Here is a 13,085-nt window from a genome sequence, read left to right as displayed (position 1 = left end):
GTTATTGTTTTTTTAAATCCTGCCTATCAGTTAAAATGGGTTTCACTGTTCCCCCTTTACCTGAGATTTCGCAAGCAGCCTGCTTTATGGCTGAACTGCAATTTAGTGTGTTCTGGAGAGCCAGTGTGGTGTAGTGGTTAAGAGCATGGGACTGGGATTCAGACGACCTGGGTTCGAGTCCCCACTCAGCCATGGAGCCCACCAGTCAAAGATTGGTGACTTTGGCCCAGTTGCAGCCTCTCAGCCCAACCTACCTCACAGGGTTGTTGTTGTGGGGATATGATGGAGGAGGAGAATGATGTAAGCTGCCTTGAGCCCTTTGTAGGAAAAAGGCAGGATATAAATCGAAAAATAAATAAATAAATAAATAAATGCCTTGAACCTGCCCTAGTGTCCTGATGTCCCATGGTGGAGGACATGATGGAAATTTCTTCAAGAAGGGTAGAACTATCATTGGAAACATGGGCATGTTAGAAATCCAAAAAAGTCCATATAGACGTTTAATGCAGCGTTAAAATAACTTGGTTTTAGTTGGTCAGCTTTGGGTCCAAGGAACTGAAATTCTGTTTTGTGTCTCCCATGCTAGGCAAAAATGACTTTTATGTCTTTGTTTAGGAACTGCCTGCAGGATGAATTCAGAAAGAGACTCAGAAACTACCTTTGACGAGGATTCCCGGCCCAATGATGAAGAGGTGCCCTACAGTGACGATGAGACCGAAGATGAACTGGATGTTCAGTCCAGTGTTGAGCCCGAGCAAAACCGCATCAACCAAGAAGTGGAAGTGACCCGCGAGACCCTTAGAAAAGGTGAGCGGGAGAAAGGAGGTCCCTACCCTAAATGTTCACCACCAACCACAAACCCAATTCAGAAATGCGATGGGGAAATTTATTTTGCTAATTTTCTGATAGTAGTTTGTTACTGTTACTTTGCATTTGTTGAACATGAACTGAAAGTAGGTGCTTCTGAGATCATCCAGATTCAGGGAAGTTGTACAGAATTTCTTGGAGTTCTTTTATTTTGGGTATATTAGGATATATTTAGCTAGTTCTTTTGACTAAGTAAATGTGAAGAGCCCCATTTGCTCATCTGTTCATTGTGCTATTGCATTTTAGTTTCTTTTTCCTTTTTAAAACTTGTGCCAGAACTCCTTACCGGAAACAATGTCCTATTTTTATACATAGTCTGGAAGGAAAAGTTTATCTTTCAAGCATTTAAGTAACATATTCATTCTCACTTTGGGTTTTATGTTGTGCTTTCAGACTGCAGTTGGCTAGTTAAAGCAAATGACAGAGAATTCTACGAACAGCCCCAGTTTCAGCAAACAATGTATCTGTGCCTTCAGAAAAGTAAATATGCAGTAAGTAGCCACCTTTATGTGCAACAGAATGGTTATGCCCAGTAAATATTGGTTCTGTCACCCATTGAAAGACAGTGTATGGTCTTCCAGGAACCAAAAAATGGTCCAGAAGAAGTCAGATGCAATACCCCAACCTCAGACAGGAAAGTTGGAGATCTAACCCCAGTTCCTTCCTTCTGGTAGCTCTGTGAGGAGGACCGTGCCAGCTGCATCTGCAAGGCTGGAAAACTTAGGAAGACTTAGGAAATGGAGTGTTCCAGCAAGCAGGGAGAGGCCAGGATGTGAGTTATCCTAAGCCCATGTTAGCCAACTCTCTCGCCCTCTAAAGCACCTTTGTTAGATGGGCAGAACAGCCTGTCTAGTGAATATCAGGAAAATCAGAGATTGGTGAGGTAAAGCTGCTGCATCACTATGTAGGAAATTGGGAGCCTCTAAGTTCAGGGACCTCTAAGGGACAAGGGTCCTATTGATGGGACTCTGCTCTTAATTGCTGGATCATTTGATTTTAGTGTATTCCTTGAGCAATTAAAGCTGCTTACATTTTTCATCTTTATTTATATTTATATCCTGCCTTTTTCCGATCAAGGAACTTATGGATAAATTATGGTTCTGTGAAGCTTTACATTGGCATTGGTTTTGCATTGTTGGATTTTATTGTTATAGTGTCCTTTTAAATAATACTTTTATTGTATATTTTTAAACTTTGTAACCAGCTTAGGGAGCCTTTTTGGCTAATTGTGGTGGGATAAAAATCCAATAAGAAATAAATAAATAAGGCAGCTTACATAATTCTCCTCCTCTCCAACTTACCTCAGAACGACAACCCTGTGTGGTACATTAGGCTGAAAGTTTTATTTTTAGCTCGGTCAGAAGATGGGATATAAACACATAAGTGTTGAAGCAGGTATCACTGAAAAATATTTATTTGAAGTTTGCATTAGTTACATTATTTTTGACCATTAGTGCAATTTAATCAACATCCCTGTCAAAAAGCTTGAGTACCCATATTATACCAATTATTTAGCAATTACATTGGCTACCAGTTGAGGCCTGGGCCCAATTTAAAGTGCTTGTCTTGGCATATAAAGCTGTAAAGACGTGGCACTAGGATCCCTGAAGGAATGCTTATTCTCATAAAATAGGCTTCAGAGGTCCTACTTAGGAACCTACCCCCAAAGAGGTGAAGGGGTGGCAAACAGGAGAACGGCCTTCTTGGTGGCCGCACCTCATTTATAGAATATACTCCTCAGAGAGCCCTCATTGTTATCTTTCCGGCACCAGGCAAAGACATTTTCATTTACCAAACATTTTAAGAACTGTTGAATGAATATTTTATATTCTTAGACATTTTAATGATTATTTTATTACTGCTGTGCTGAAGTAATTTTACTGACTGCTCTAGTTGTCTGTTAGACTGTATTGTATCCTTATTGTATGAATTGTATGGTTGTTTTTATTCATTTTGGATTGTACACAGCCCAGAGAGCCCTGGTGGGCTGTGGGAGTGGTAGATAAATGTAAATAAATAAATAAATAAATAAAAACATACAACAAATAGCTAAAAAGATGGAGGTGATAAAAACAGCTGCTGATGTAAAAGCATCCACTGTCAGCCAGCCATAGGAGAATACAGTCCATGCATGTTAACAAAACCGAATGTTCCCTTTCAAGCATCAGCCCATCAGACCAGGGATAGATACTCTCCCTAGGAAGGTCGGTTTAGTGTCTGGTTACAGACACCCTCCCTTGTGTCTCTGTTGAATGTACCTCCAGTCCTGGGAGGACACAGAGAAAAGTCTGCTACTAGGAAGTTGATAGAAGGTGGCCCTTCTTTCTGGATTTTACAGACATTCCTTCTAATATTTGTAAAACCCTTCAAGGTTTAAAAAAAAAAATCAAGGGATGTTTGCAGAGCCCAGATGATTTATGAAGCAAGAAGGGAGTCGTTCAGCCATCCCTAATAAATGTTTTAACCTTGAAGGTGAAAAGTTCTGAATTTTTAAAGCCTTAGTTTTTGCCTGTTTATAAATAGGAAGAAATGTTTTAAGACTTCTTGAAAGCAAGTAAAATTCCAAAGTCCATTTCATGTCTCTCAGCCAATGCAGGGGCCAATGGAAAACTGTTCTTCTAACTTAGGCCCTTTGGAGAATGAATTAACCAAATGAAATGTTTTACATGCATTGTAAAAATGAATTATTATATTTATGCTTTGTCGTGATATATTTTTGTCTTCAACAGGGGAATGCAATTAAAACCTACAAGTATAATCCAATAACCTTCCTGCCGCTAAATTTATTTGAACAGTTTAAAAGGGCAGCCAACTTTTATTTCCTGGTTCTACTTATTTTACAGGTAAAGCATGACCATAGTATTCCTTCTGGAGATTGTTTCTCTGTGTCAAATGGAAAGGTTAACAGATTCTGTGGGTGCCAGCAAAGAAAGCAGTGCCTACCTCTGATGCAAGCCAGTTGATAATCCGCTCCTTGTTTGCATCTTGAGGCTTTGACTGGGTTGTGGGCCACTGATCTTGGTATATATGTTTGGTGGGAGAAGCGTGTGCTGATCTAGTTAGAATTACGCTGCGCAGAGTCATTTCCCCTGTTCACCTGTGAGAATGATAAGAGTGATTACATGCATGAATGCCTTAGAACTGGGCTTGCTGGCCCTCGTGCAATTTAGCTCATGGTGTTGTACTGGTGCAACAGCCCTTGAAATTGAACTTGCCCAATTTACCATGCCCAGCAAACTGTAGGATTGAGCCAATAAGGTGCCTCTGTGAGTAGGAAATGGCTTGACATGGAAAACATTGTTCTCCTGATGTTTTTTTTAATGTGTAAGGAAAGGGAGTGTGTTTGTATTTGTGCACAAAGACTCATTCCTTCCCGATTTGGGGACAGAGTTCTCTAACTTCACTGTAATGGCCCTTTAAAATTCCCTTTCTCGCACAACTGCAGTTCCACACTTTGTTGGAGGGTCAGCTATGAGGCCTAAACTGGTTCTGAGCTTAAAAGGTAGACCTGTCTTGCCTGTCTGTTAAAAAGCATGCTCTGGTTTCCCATTGTGTTTGTCTCTTACTGGCTGACACAGCTCTTCCAACCAATGTTACCTCAGAAACAATCCCCCTTCCCCCAGTGCTCCTTGCTTCATGTGCAGGTTATGGAAAACTCTCAGTGATGGCAGTGCAGGGAAAATTGCGTTTTCAAGAAATATACTGTGTACATGAGGCTTTACGGACAGGAATGTTTAGCTGCCACTGCTGCATGCTCGGTGTAGCAACGTCGGAGTGCAGGAACGGTATTCACTGGGCGCTGCACAGACAGTAGACACGTTCTCCCACTCTATGCATACGGAAGGGCTGTCCTGTAGGGGAAAAGGCGCTTCTGTGTGTTGCTTCAATGCGTTTGTTCCCAGCAGCCTTGCCTTGGTGTGCAGCACCTGGCAGAACACCTTCCACCACACCTTTCCGCCGGCAATGCCGGGGCTTTTGCATGCCCAGCACGTGCTCAGCTGCTGTCCCTCCAAATATCCATGGACATGTGATGCTGTCATGAACTGGACCAGAACCTTATGCATGCAAAGCATGTGGTCTGTCCCTGATAATGGCCCGCACAGGTGTGCAAGTTGCCTTAGCATCTCTGTGATAGGCAGGCACAGGCACTAGGCCAGTGTTTTCAATAAATAATCTGTTTGTTGTTTTCCTTGCAGTCAATTCCTCAGATAACTACTCTATCATGGTATACAACTCTGATCCCTTTACTCTTGGTTCTGGGCATCACCGCCGTTAAAGATCTCGTGGACGACATCGTAAGCACTGCCTTTTCTTTTTTATCTCTCTTATTTTGTGTTTTGTATATCTCTTTTCACCGTCTTGGAGTAGTTAAAAGATTTTCACAAGAAACAGTCCCAGGCAAAAGTATATGATGTATTTTCCTCTGGGTGTAACGGAATGAAGGCAAAACAAACACCTGTAGCCAAATGGCCCTAGAAGAACGAAAGGGAGGAAGGATTCCACTTTAGGGCACCCCAGAAAGGATCTGCAGCCCCTCTGTTGTTAGCGTGATCATTTGTTGCTCTGGGGACTCCTCAGTTGCTTGTGTCATACTATGGTGGGCTGGAGACAGGGGTCAGACTAGATGGCCCGGGAGACCCTTTCTGATTTGCTCTGTTTCTCTGTTTCCATGTTTCTAATGAATGAAGATACAAAGCCTTCTGACCTATCAAGCAGCTGGGTTTAGATAACATCACAACCCATGCTCAGGGTTTGATCCATGAGCTGTTTTTGTTGTTGAAGCATGGGTTATTGTGTTGTTTGAACCTAGCTGTGTTTATTAACTATGGACAGCCCATTAAGATAACCCATGGTTTATTGTTGGGTTATGAACTGTAGTTTACTGTAGTTTGTCTCAGCTGGGTATAGAGAAAAAGATAACCAACGTTTCTACAGCAACCCATGTTCAACAACCATTATGTTATCATAATGAACTCTGAACTCTGTTTTATTCAATCTCTCAAACACCAGGTTGGATCTGTAGGGAAAACACATCTTATATTCTTTTTGATCTTTGTCCTCTTCAGGCTCGACATCGGATGGACAATGAAATTAATAACCGCACATGTGATGTAATCAAAGAGGGAAGGTAGTATACTCTGATATTTCACCTGAGCTACATGTATCCAAGTATTATCAATATATGCAGAGATTGCCAATATCTCTGTTTATGGAATGAGAGGCTGTCATTTTTCCAGGCAGAGATGTATCAGGTGCAGGAGTTACCCCTGAAATAATTAGATTATTTACTCCCGAAATAATTAGACTATTTAAGTAGTTAGATTCCACAGCATGGAGTACGTGTAGCCCATGCATAATTTACAGAATGAAGAAACAACATCAGAAAGAGAGCTGTGACATTCAAACATAGATTGTTTCTGTTCCTAACAGTTTGAACTCAGGTTTATTTTTCAATGAGAAAACGTGTGAGCCAACTTTATAGTGTCTTCCATAGATGGAAATTAATTAGGTACATTGGCTAGGAAGCCATAGGATTCTTCAGAGCCCCTTCTCTGAGATCCTGTCACCCTGGAGCTGGCATTCTGCAGGCTGGTCTCCTCTCCTCCACTGCAGTTGCTGCAGAAAGCCATACATTGGCTGCCCCTTTCCCAGTGTTTCAACTGGCTCTCACAGGGGGAAATATAAAAGGATGAAAAGAGCAGTCTATACCAGCACAAAGCTTGGTGACAGTGGAGACTGTCAGTCCCTTATTAAAGAGACGTTGCAGTGTCCAATAGACACAAAACAAAACTATTTGCTGAATTCAACAGCCTAAGAGCCATGGATGTGGCAGATAGATCCTGAAGAGTTGATCAGAAGGTTGGGGACCCCTAGTTTCGCTCTGAAAGATGTTGGGGTTCATCGTGTGAACAGCAGCTTTTCAGATCATTAATCCTGGTTCCTTTCCCGCCAAGACTGGTTTCCAAGATCAAAGTCTTTGCTTGACCATATATGCACCCCTCTTCTTCAAGTGCATCTATGGGTCAGTACCTGGACTTTCAGTCCCCGAGAGTGGATGGGGAGAAAGAAGAAATGTTCCAAGCACTCATCCATGCCTGCCCATGTGTTAACATAAAGTACGTGGTGCAACTATGCCCAACACAGAAATAAGCTCACTATGATGAATTTGGGTTTTTTTTACAATAATAATGTGCTGCCTGCATCCACCACATGATACAGTCTTATTATTTTATTACACTATGTATTTTCTCTGAAGCTTTACATATGCATTTCAATTTTCTTGCTGTTCAGGTTCAAAAGTACAAAATGGAAAGATATTAAAGTTGGTGATGTCATCCGTCTGGAGAAAAATGGCTTTGTTCCTGTAAGTGAAGTGTGTGTGTGTGTGAGAGAGAGAGAGAGAGAGAGAGAGAGCGTGCGCGCGCAAGAGAGAGAGAGAGAATTTTTACTGGAATGCCAGTAAAATTCCTTTGCATTTAATCTGCTTTATTCTTTATTTAATCAGGCTGATATTCTGCTGCTTTCCAGTTCAGAACCTAACAGCCTTTGTTATGTAGAGACAGCTGAATTGGATGGGTAAGATTCTTTCTGCTTGCTTTCACTTCTCCAGTACACTGAAAGCATGGCTTCCTCTACTGCCCTCACCATGCCGAGTTCGCTGCAGAAGACTTTTGGGTGTGCTGCTTTCTTAACACTTGCACTGTAAGGGGTTCTGTGGAATCTGACATGCGTGTGTGCGGGCTTCTGTACAACTTAGATATTTCCATTTGTAATCATAGGACTGAAGCACTACTCTTAAAAATCTCAGGATTGTTCATGATGATAATTCCTGTGATTATACTGGACAGAGAGCTTGTGTCATTTGAAGACTTCACATGTTGCGCTTAAGAGTAACATGGGGTGCAGTTGAATGACATGGAAGTTAAGGCCAAGCAAATAGAGTGTGATCCCCTATGTAAGCAAATAATTTGCGTTTTCACTGGGGGAAACAGTTGCTGGCTACAGCCAGGGCTGCAGCTTAGAGTGTCCTGTTCTTGAGGACAAAACTGTTTGCCGTGCTGTTCATTGATGTGTTGTTACTCTCAGGTTTGGCTTAGCAGCCAGCACTCTCCACCATCCTCATGTGATTATTCACATGGATACCTGGCTGTATGGAGAAAACTGGTGTGAGCAAGAAGAACTGGCTCAGGAATAAGAGAGCCACTTCCATGATCATGGCTGCCTGCGATAAAAGCAATGAAATGGCTGTTTGCTGATGCCAACTGTCTCTAGGTCACTTCTCCCTCTTAATAACATCCCTGTGCTGCATCCCATCTGTAAGAGCAGCTTGCCCTGTTACGACTGGCACATGCAATGCTGTTTCTTACTTAATTCCTTCTAGGAAGACATATTTATCTGTTGCATGTCTGTAGCAAAGAACTCACATGGTCCAGTTTGCATATAATGTGGGTGAATTTCCTTGTGGGGCTTCTTGTTGGGAGACGGCTGCATATTTGGGGTGTGACGGGGATGCGCTCAGACTTCTTAGTATTTGCCCAAATGGCAAGGGGAGCTGGGTGGGTGACAAACTGCTTGCACCCCTCAAACAGCCCGTGGGTTTTGGGTGGCTTGTCAGCCAGCCCAACAACCCAGCCTCACCTGGTGTACATATCAGAAGAAGCCACAGCTATGGTAGCTTGGACTGGGACTTTGGCACACGCGGGCGATTGTATGTGCTTGTGTGAATGAAAACAGTGTGCTGAAAAACTGTAGCTCATGCTTGAAAAGAATGCGTGTATGTGTGTGGAGGCAAAACATTTTATTGCTCTTTCCTTTAGATCGCAGGGATTTTGTCACTGTTATTTGCTTTGTGCGTTTTGAAAAGATCCTAAAGAACAGTAAGGGCCAAACAGAAGCAAATATAAAGAGAGAGCTTTCCCCATTGTCTAAACAATTTTGCCTACTGAAAATTCAGAATTACAGCCTAATGCATTTCTCTCCCATTTTAGTGAAACCAACTTAAAGTTCAAAATGTCACTGGAGGTTACAGACCGATTCCTTCAAGAAGAAAGTGCACTGGCAGCTTTTGATGGTTTGTACAAACATTGTTTTATTACAGATTATGTATAAGCATATGCTGGGTTTCCCAGGAAACCAATCCCATTAGCAAGAAACATTCTTTTCCTCTAGTGTAACATAAATAGTGCAACTGATGGACACCAATGGATCCATCCTATTGATTATTAAGTACAAACTTAGCAAATTTAACAGGAAAGAAACCATTTTTATTTCACTATGTGGAAGCCCTTAAGGCATCTCATAACATTCCATCTGATAACATTACGGCCCAGAATATTTCTTTTCTTTTCTCTCTACAAAATTTGCAGCTCCTAATTCTTTCAATTGTTGGGAAGCTTCTCCTTAGTTTATTTTACTCAAGTGCTCAAGGTTACCCTGATATACTAAAGATCATAATCAATGAGTTTCCTTTCTGCTTTAATTAATAATATAGTTGCATTGTTACGTGAGTTCTTACTTTGTGTTGTCTGTTTTCTTTGGAAAACTTTATTTCAAAATGCAGCTCCACAATTTAAAAAGAACACATACATTTCTGCCACATATGGCAACTCTATAAGCTGTACTTAATTCTTAACAACACTGCATGTGTTTCTCTTAAAGTTCACATGGTAGAAAGCTGGAAATGTTTTATTGTTTCATACATCTTTTGAATACTGCACTTCCCTATGATCGACTGCTCGACATGCAGCTGGCTAGCTGGGTAAATTCCTTGCACGGTCCTTGCCATAGTAGCCCTCAGAAACTACCACCAAAAATGCTATGGGTGGGGTGGGTTGTGGCATGGAGGGGTGAGGGGATTCCCTACAAATTGGATGGAGGCATCTTCTGCAGGCAGAGATGTATAAAATTCCTCCATGCAATTTTATGAGTTCCCTTTCTTTTCCACTGGACTCAACACCAAGTGGGTTCCCTGACACTCTGGCCAGCATTTTGGGGATGTCTCCTGAAGGATGCTCCGGGGGAATAGAAGGGAGGGAACTTAGCTTCTTGAAACTACTTGCTGCTGAAGCTATACTCCTCACTAGTCAAACCTCACCTGGAAAACTGTGTCCAGTTCTGGGCACCAAGATTTAAGAAGGCTGCAGGTAAATTAGAAAGGGACCAGCAGAGGGCAACAAAAATAATCCAGGGTTTGGAAGCACTGCCCTATGAGGAGAGACTGAGAGAACTGGGCATGTCCAGCCTTGAGAAGAGAAGACTGAGGGGGGACATGAGATCCCTCTATAACGATATCAAAGGCTGTCACAAAGAGGAAGGCCAAGATCTCTTCTTGCTGATGCCAGAGTGCAGGACACGGAATAATCAGTTCAAGTTGCGACAACCCAGGTTCAGGCTGGACATCAGGAAGAGCTTCCTCACTGTCAAAGCAATACGACAGTGGAACCAGCTGCCTAGAGAGGCGGTGGGCTCTCCCACACTGGAGACATTCAAACAGAAACTGGACAATCTGGGTGGGAAGGTGTAACATGGGTCCTGCAACAGCAGGGGTTGGACTTGATGGCCTTCTTGGTCCCTTCCAACTCTCCTGTTCCATGATTCTATGATGTTAGATGTCATGCACTGTTAAGCCTTTAGATAAATAGGTTTTCCATCAAAAATGGTTAATATAGTTTTGTAAGCTAGTATTTCCTCCGCATCACTCTTCTTTTCACATATTATATTAGGCTTGATAGAATGTGAGGAACCCAACAACCGGCTCGATAAATTCACAGGAACTTTGAAATGGAGGGGAAGGTGTTATCCTTTGGACGCTGACAAAATCTTGTTACGTGGGTGTAAAATACGGAACACAGATGTGTGTCACGGACTCGTCATATTTGCAGGTATTTGTTTATTGGGTTTGCTTGTTTAACAGAAAATGTGCATTTTAGAAGTTTATATTAGATAGATTTCCCAGTATATTTATAGCTATGGAAAATTATGGCATTTGAAATATTCATATGTAACTCATGTATTACTTAAAAGATTTGTATCCATGGTTGTATTTAGCTTCTAATAAAACACTTTTTCAAGTAGTAATATCTGCTTAAAGCTCAGTGACATTTATCTTGCAATTTTAATATGATTTTAGGGGCAGACACAAAAATAATGAAAAACAGTGGAAAAACACGGTTCAAAAGGACTAAAATCGACTCCCTTATGAATTACATGGTTTATACGGTAATACATTTCAGCTTCTGTTTCCGTTTTTTGCTTCTAGAATTTATAGAGGGAGCAGATCTTGGCTATTGGTTACTTTTCACTTCTATGCATATGAAGTATTTGGTAGGCTCAATGCCTTGCTCTGAACGATTGGCAGGATATATTATTTATTTATTATTTATTTTTTTAAACTTATACTCTGCTATATTGGCCTGAGGGCCCTGCAAAGAAGGTCAGTCACAGATATCCAGACACAGGCTGTACAATGTCTTCTTGCTGGGGAAGGGCATTTCCAGGGGCCAGAGCAGCTGAGGGATAAGCAGAGAGAGACCAGGACATGGACACATAAGCTGAAATTTCATTTACTTTTTTCTGAAGCATTTCTTGTACTGCCAAAGAGGCAAAACATTTCAGAGGAGCAGTTACTTGGTCTCTTCAGCTGGAGGAACTGCTGGGGGGAAAAAAGGGAGGGGCTAGGAATACTCCCACTTTCCCACCCCTGTAACACTTAGCCAGTTCTTTTGGCTTTATGCCAATCAGGGGCAGCATGGTATAGTAGTTAGTGCTGGACTGGGACTAGAGTGGGGGGTCTAGCCCCCACTGAGCCATGGGGCTCAGTGGGTAACTTCAGGGTTGCTGCTGTGGGGATAAAATGCTTGGGATTGCTTTAGAAAGAAGTGAGGGGATATAATGCAATGTTAATAATGATAGCACTGAATCCTGGCAGGCATTCACAAGAAACATTCACAAAGTGTAGGATGCATGTTTTGAACTTCTTTATACTGTAGTTCATATGATGCTGTGGAGATGCTGGAAATTTTAAAAGTATTGTTGCATCTCCAGAAGCTTTTTCTTTTTAGATTCCCAGTAGTGGTGGAAATGCACAGATACATTTTTGACACTTACTCTGTGAACTGTAAGATTGGCCTTCCTATGAGCCAATGTTAATTGGCTTATCTAGGGCTGTGCTTTGCATTAGCCACAAATAATTCCCATTTTTTTGTTCTCTTCCAGCATCAGCAGGTTGATGATTTCTGTTTGTTCATGTTAGTTAGCTGAGGGATAAAAGCAGTTGAACTTCGGCTGTTCTTTTGCAAAGCGTACAAAGTTTTGTTGTGTTTATGTTCCAGATCTTTGTTTTGCTCATCTTGGTTTCTGCTGGTCTGGCCATTGGACACACTTACTGGGAACAGCAGATTGGGAACGTGTCTTGGTACCTCTACGATGGAGAAGATTACTCCCCTTCTCACCGTGGCTTCCTTAACTTTTGGGGCTACATCATTGTTCTTAACACAATGGTTCCCATCTCCCTCTATGTGAGGTCAGCAATATAGTTAACAACCCTGTAATCTGACAGCAAACACTGAAGTTGTTATAGGTGGTTATGGATTAGTGAAATGGCAGCCCATCACGTTTTCTTCATGTTTCATTTCTCGCCCAGTCCATGGCCATTCTAGCGGAGGGGGTGCGCTTTCTTATAAGTAAGGATTTCCCCCCTTAGAATTATGCCCGCTACTTTAAGATGACGTCTCTCTACATAACTAGCTTCTATCAAACAGGCCTGGTTTGTCCTCATTAGGAACCATCTGGCTTGACTGTGGGAAAAACTTGTGATGGAATCAAATACTTTGAAGTTCACGTTGTATTCTTCTTCTTGACATGCTCTAAGGTGGGGCACATTTTCGTATTCACAGAGCTTAATCCTAAGCATATTTATTCAAAATAAGCCCTGTTTATTCAGACTCTGTATAGGCAATACTGCCAATCCCTTAGATATGATTAAAGGGATTGGAATTAGGGTCAGGCTGTAGGATTGTGCTTTTTCTCCTCCAGCTTCTCCCCTTCATGGCAGCATCCCTTGCCAGTCTTAACCATGGTTAATCCTTTTGGGCCCCAATTGGCAAGCACCTAAGCCAGGATTTAGGTGATCAGGAATGAGTCGAGTACTTAATCTGTGAAAGTCTTCTGCTTACAGCTTCACCTTGCTGTACTGTTTTGAACAGCTTTCCTAGTTTCTA

The 13,085-nt window shown here is 41.9% G+C and overlaps 1 protein-coding gene across 1 annotated transcript in view; it reads left to right on the top strand.

Moving 5' to 3' along the window:
• Positions 1-13,085, top strand: part of ATP8B1 (ATPase phospholipid transporting 8B1) — a 73,297-nt gene that overhangs the window by 36,103 nt on the left and 24,109 nt on the right. Inside the window, exons 2-12 of the mRNA XM_044431531.1 lie at positions 616-807; positions 1,261-1,358; positions 3,597-3,710; positions 5,064-5,162; positions 5,934-5,995; positions 7,159-7,231; positions 7,373-7,443; positions 8,856-8,938; positions 10,590-10,748; positions 10,997-11,085; positions 12,198-12,388. Coding sequence (XP_044287466.1) covers positions 630-807; positions 1,261-1,358; positions 3,597-3,710; positions 5,064-5,162; positions 5,934-5,995; positions 7,159-7,231; positions 7,373-7,443; positions 8,856-8,938; positions 10,590-10,748; positions 10,997-11,085; positions 12,198-12,388 — 1,217 coding nt within the window. The 5' untranslated portion in view covers positions 616-629. The remainder of the gene's footprint in view (positions 1-615; positions 808-1,260; positions 1,359-3,596; positions 3,711-5,063; positions 5,163-5,933; positions 5,996-7,158; positions 7,232-7,372; positions 7,444-8,855; positions 8,939-10,589; positions 10,749-10,996; positions 11,086-12,197; positions 12,389-13,085) is intronic.

The sequence above is a fragment of the Varanus komodoensis genome, unplaced genomic scaffold (genome assembly GCF_004798865.1).
Source record: "Varanus komodoensis strain SLA01 unplaced genomic scaffold, ASM479886v1 scaffold22, whole genome shotgun sequence".
Taxonomy (NCBI): domain Eukaryota; kingdom Metazoa; phylum Chordata; class Lepidosauria; order Squamata; family Varanidae; genus Varanus; species Varanus komodoensis.
Note: the sequence above shows the minus strand (reverse complement) of the source record. Positions and strands in the feature narration are given on the sequence as shown.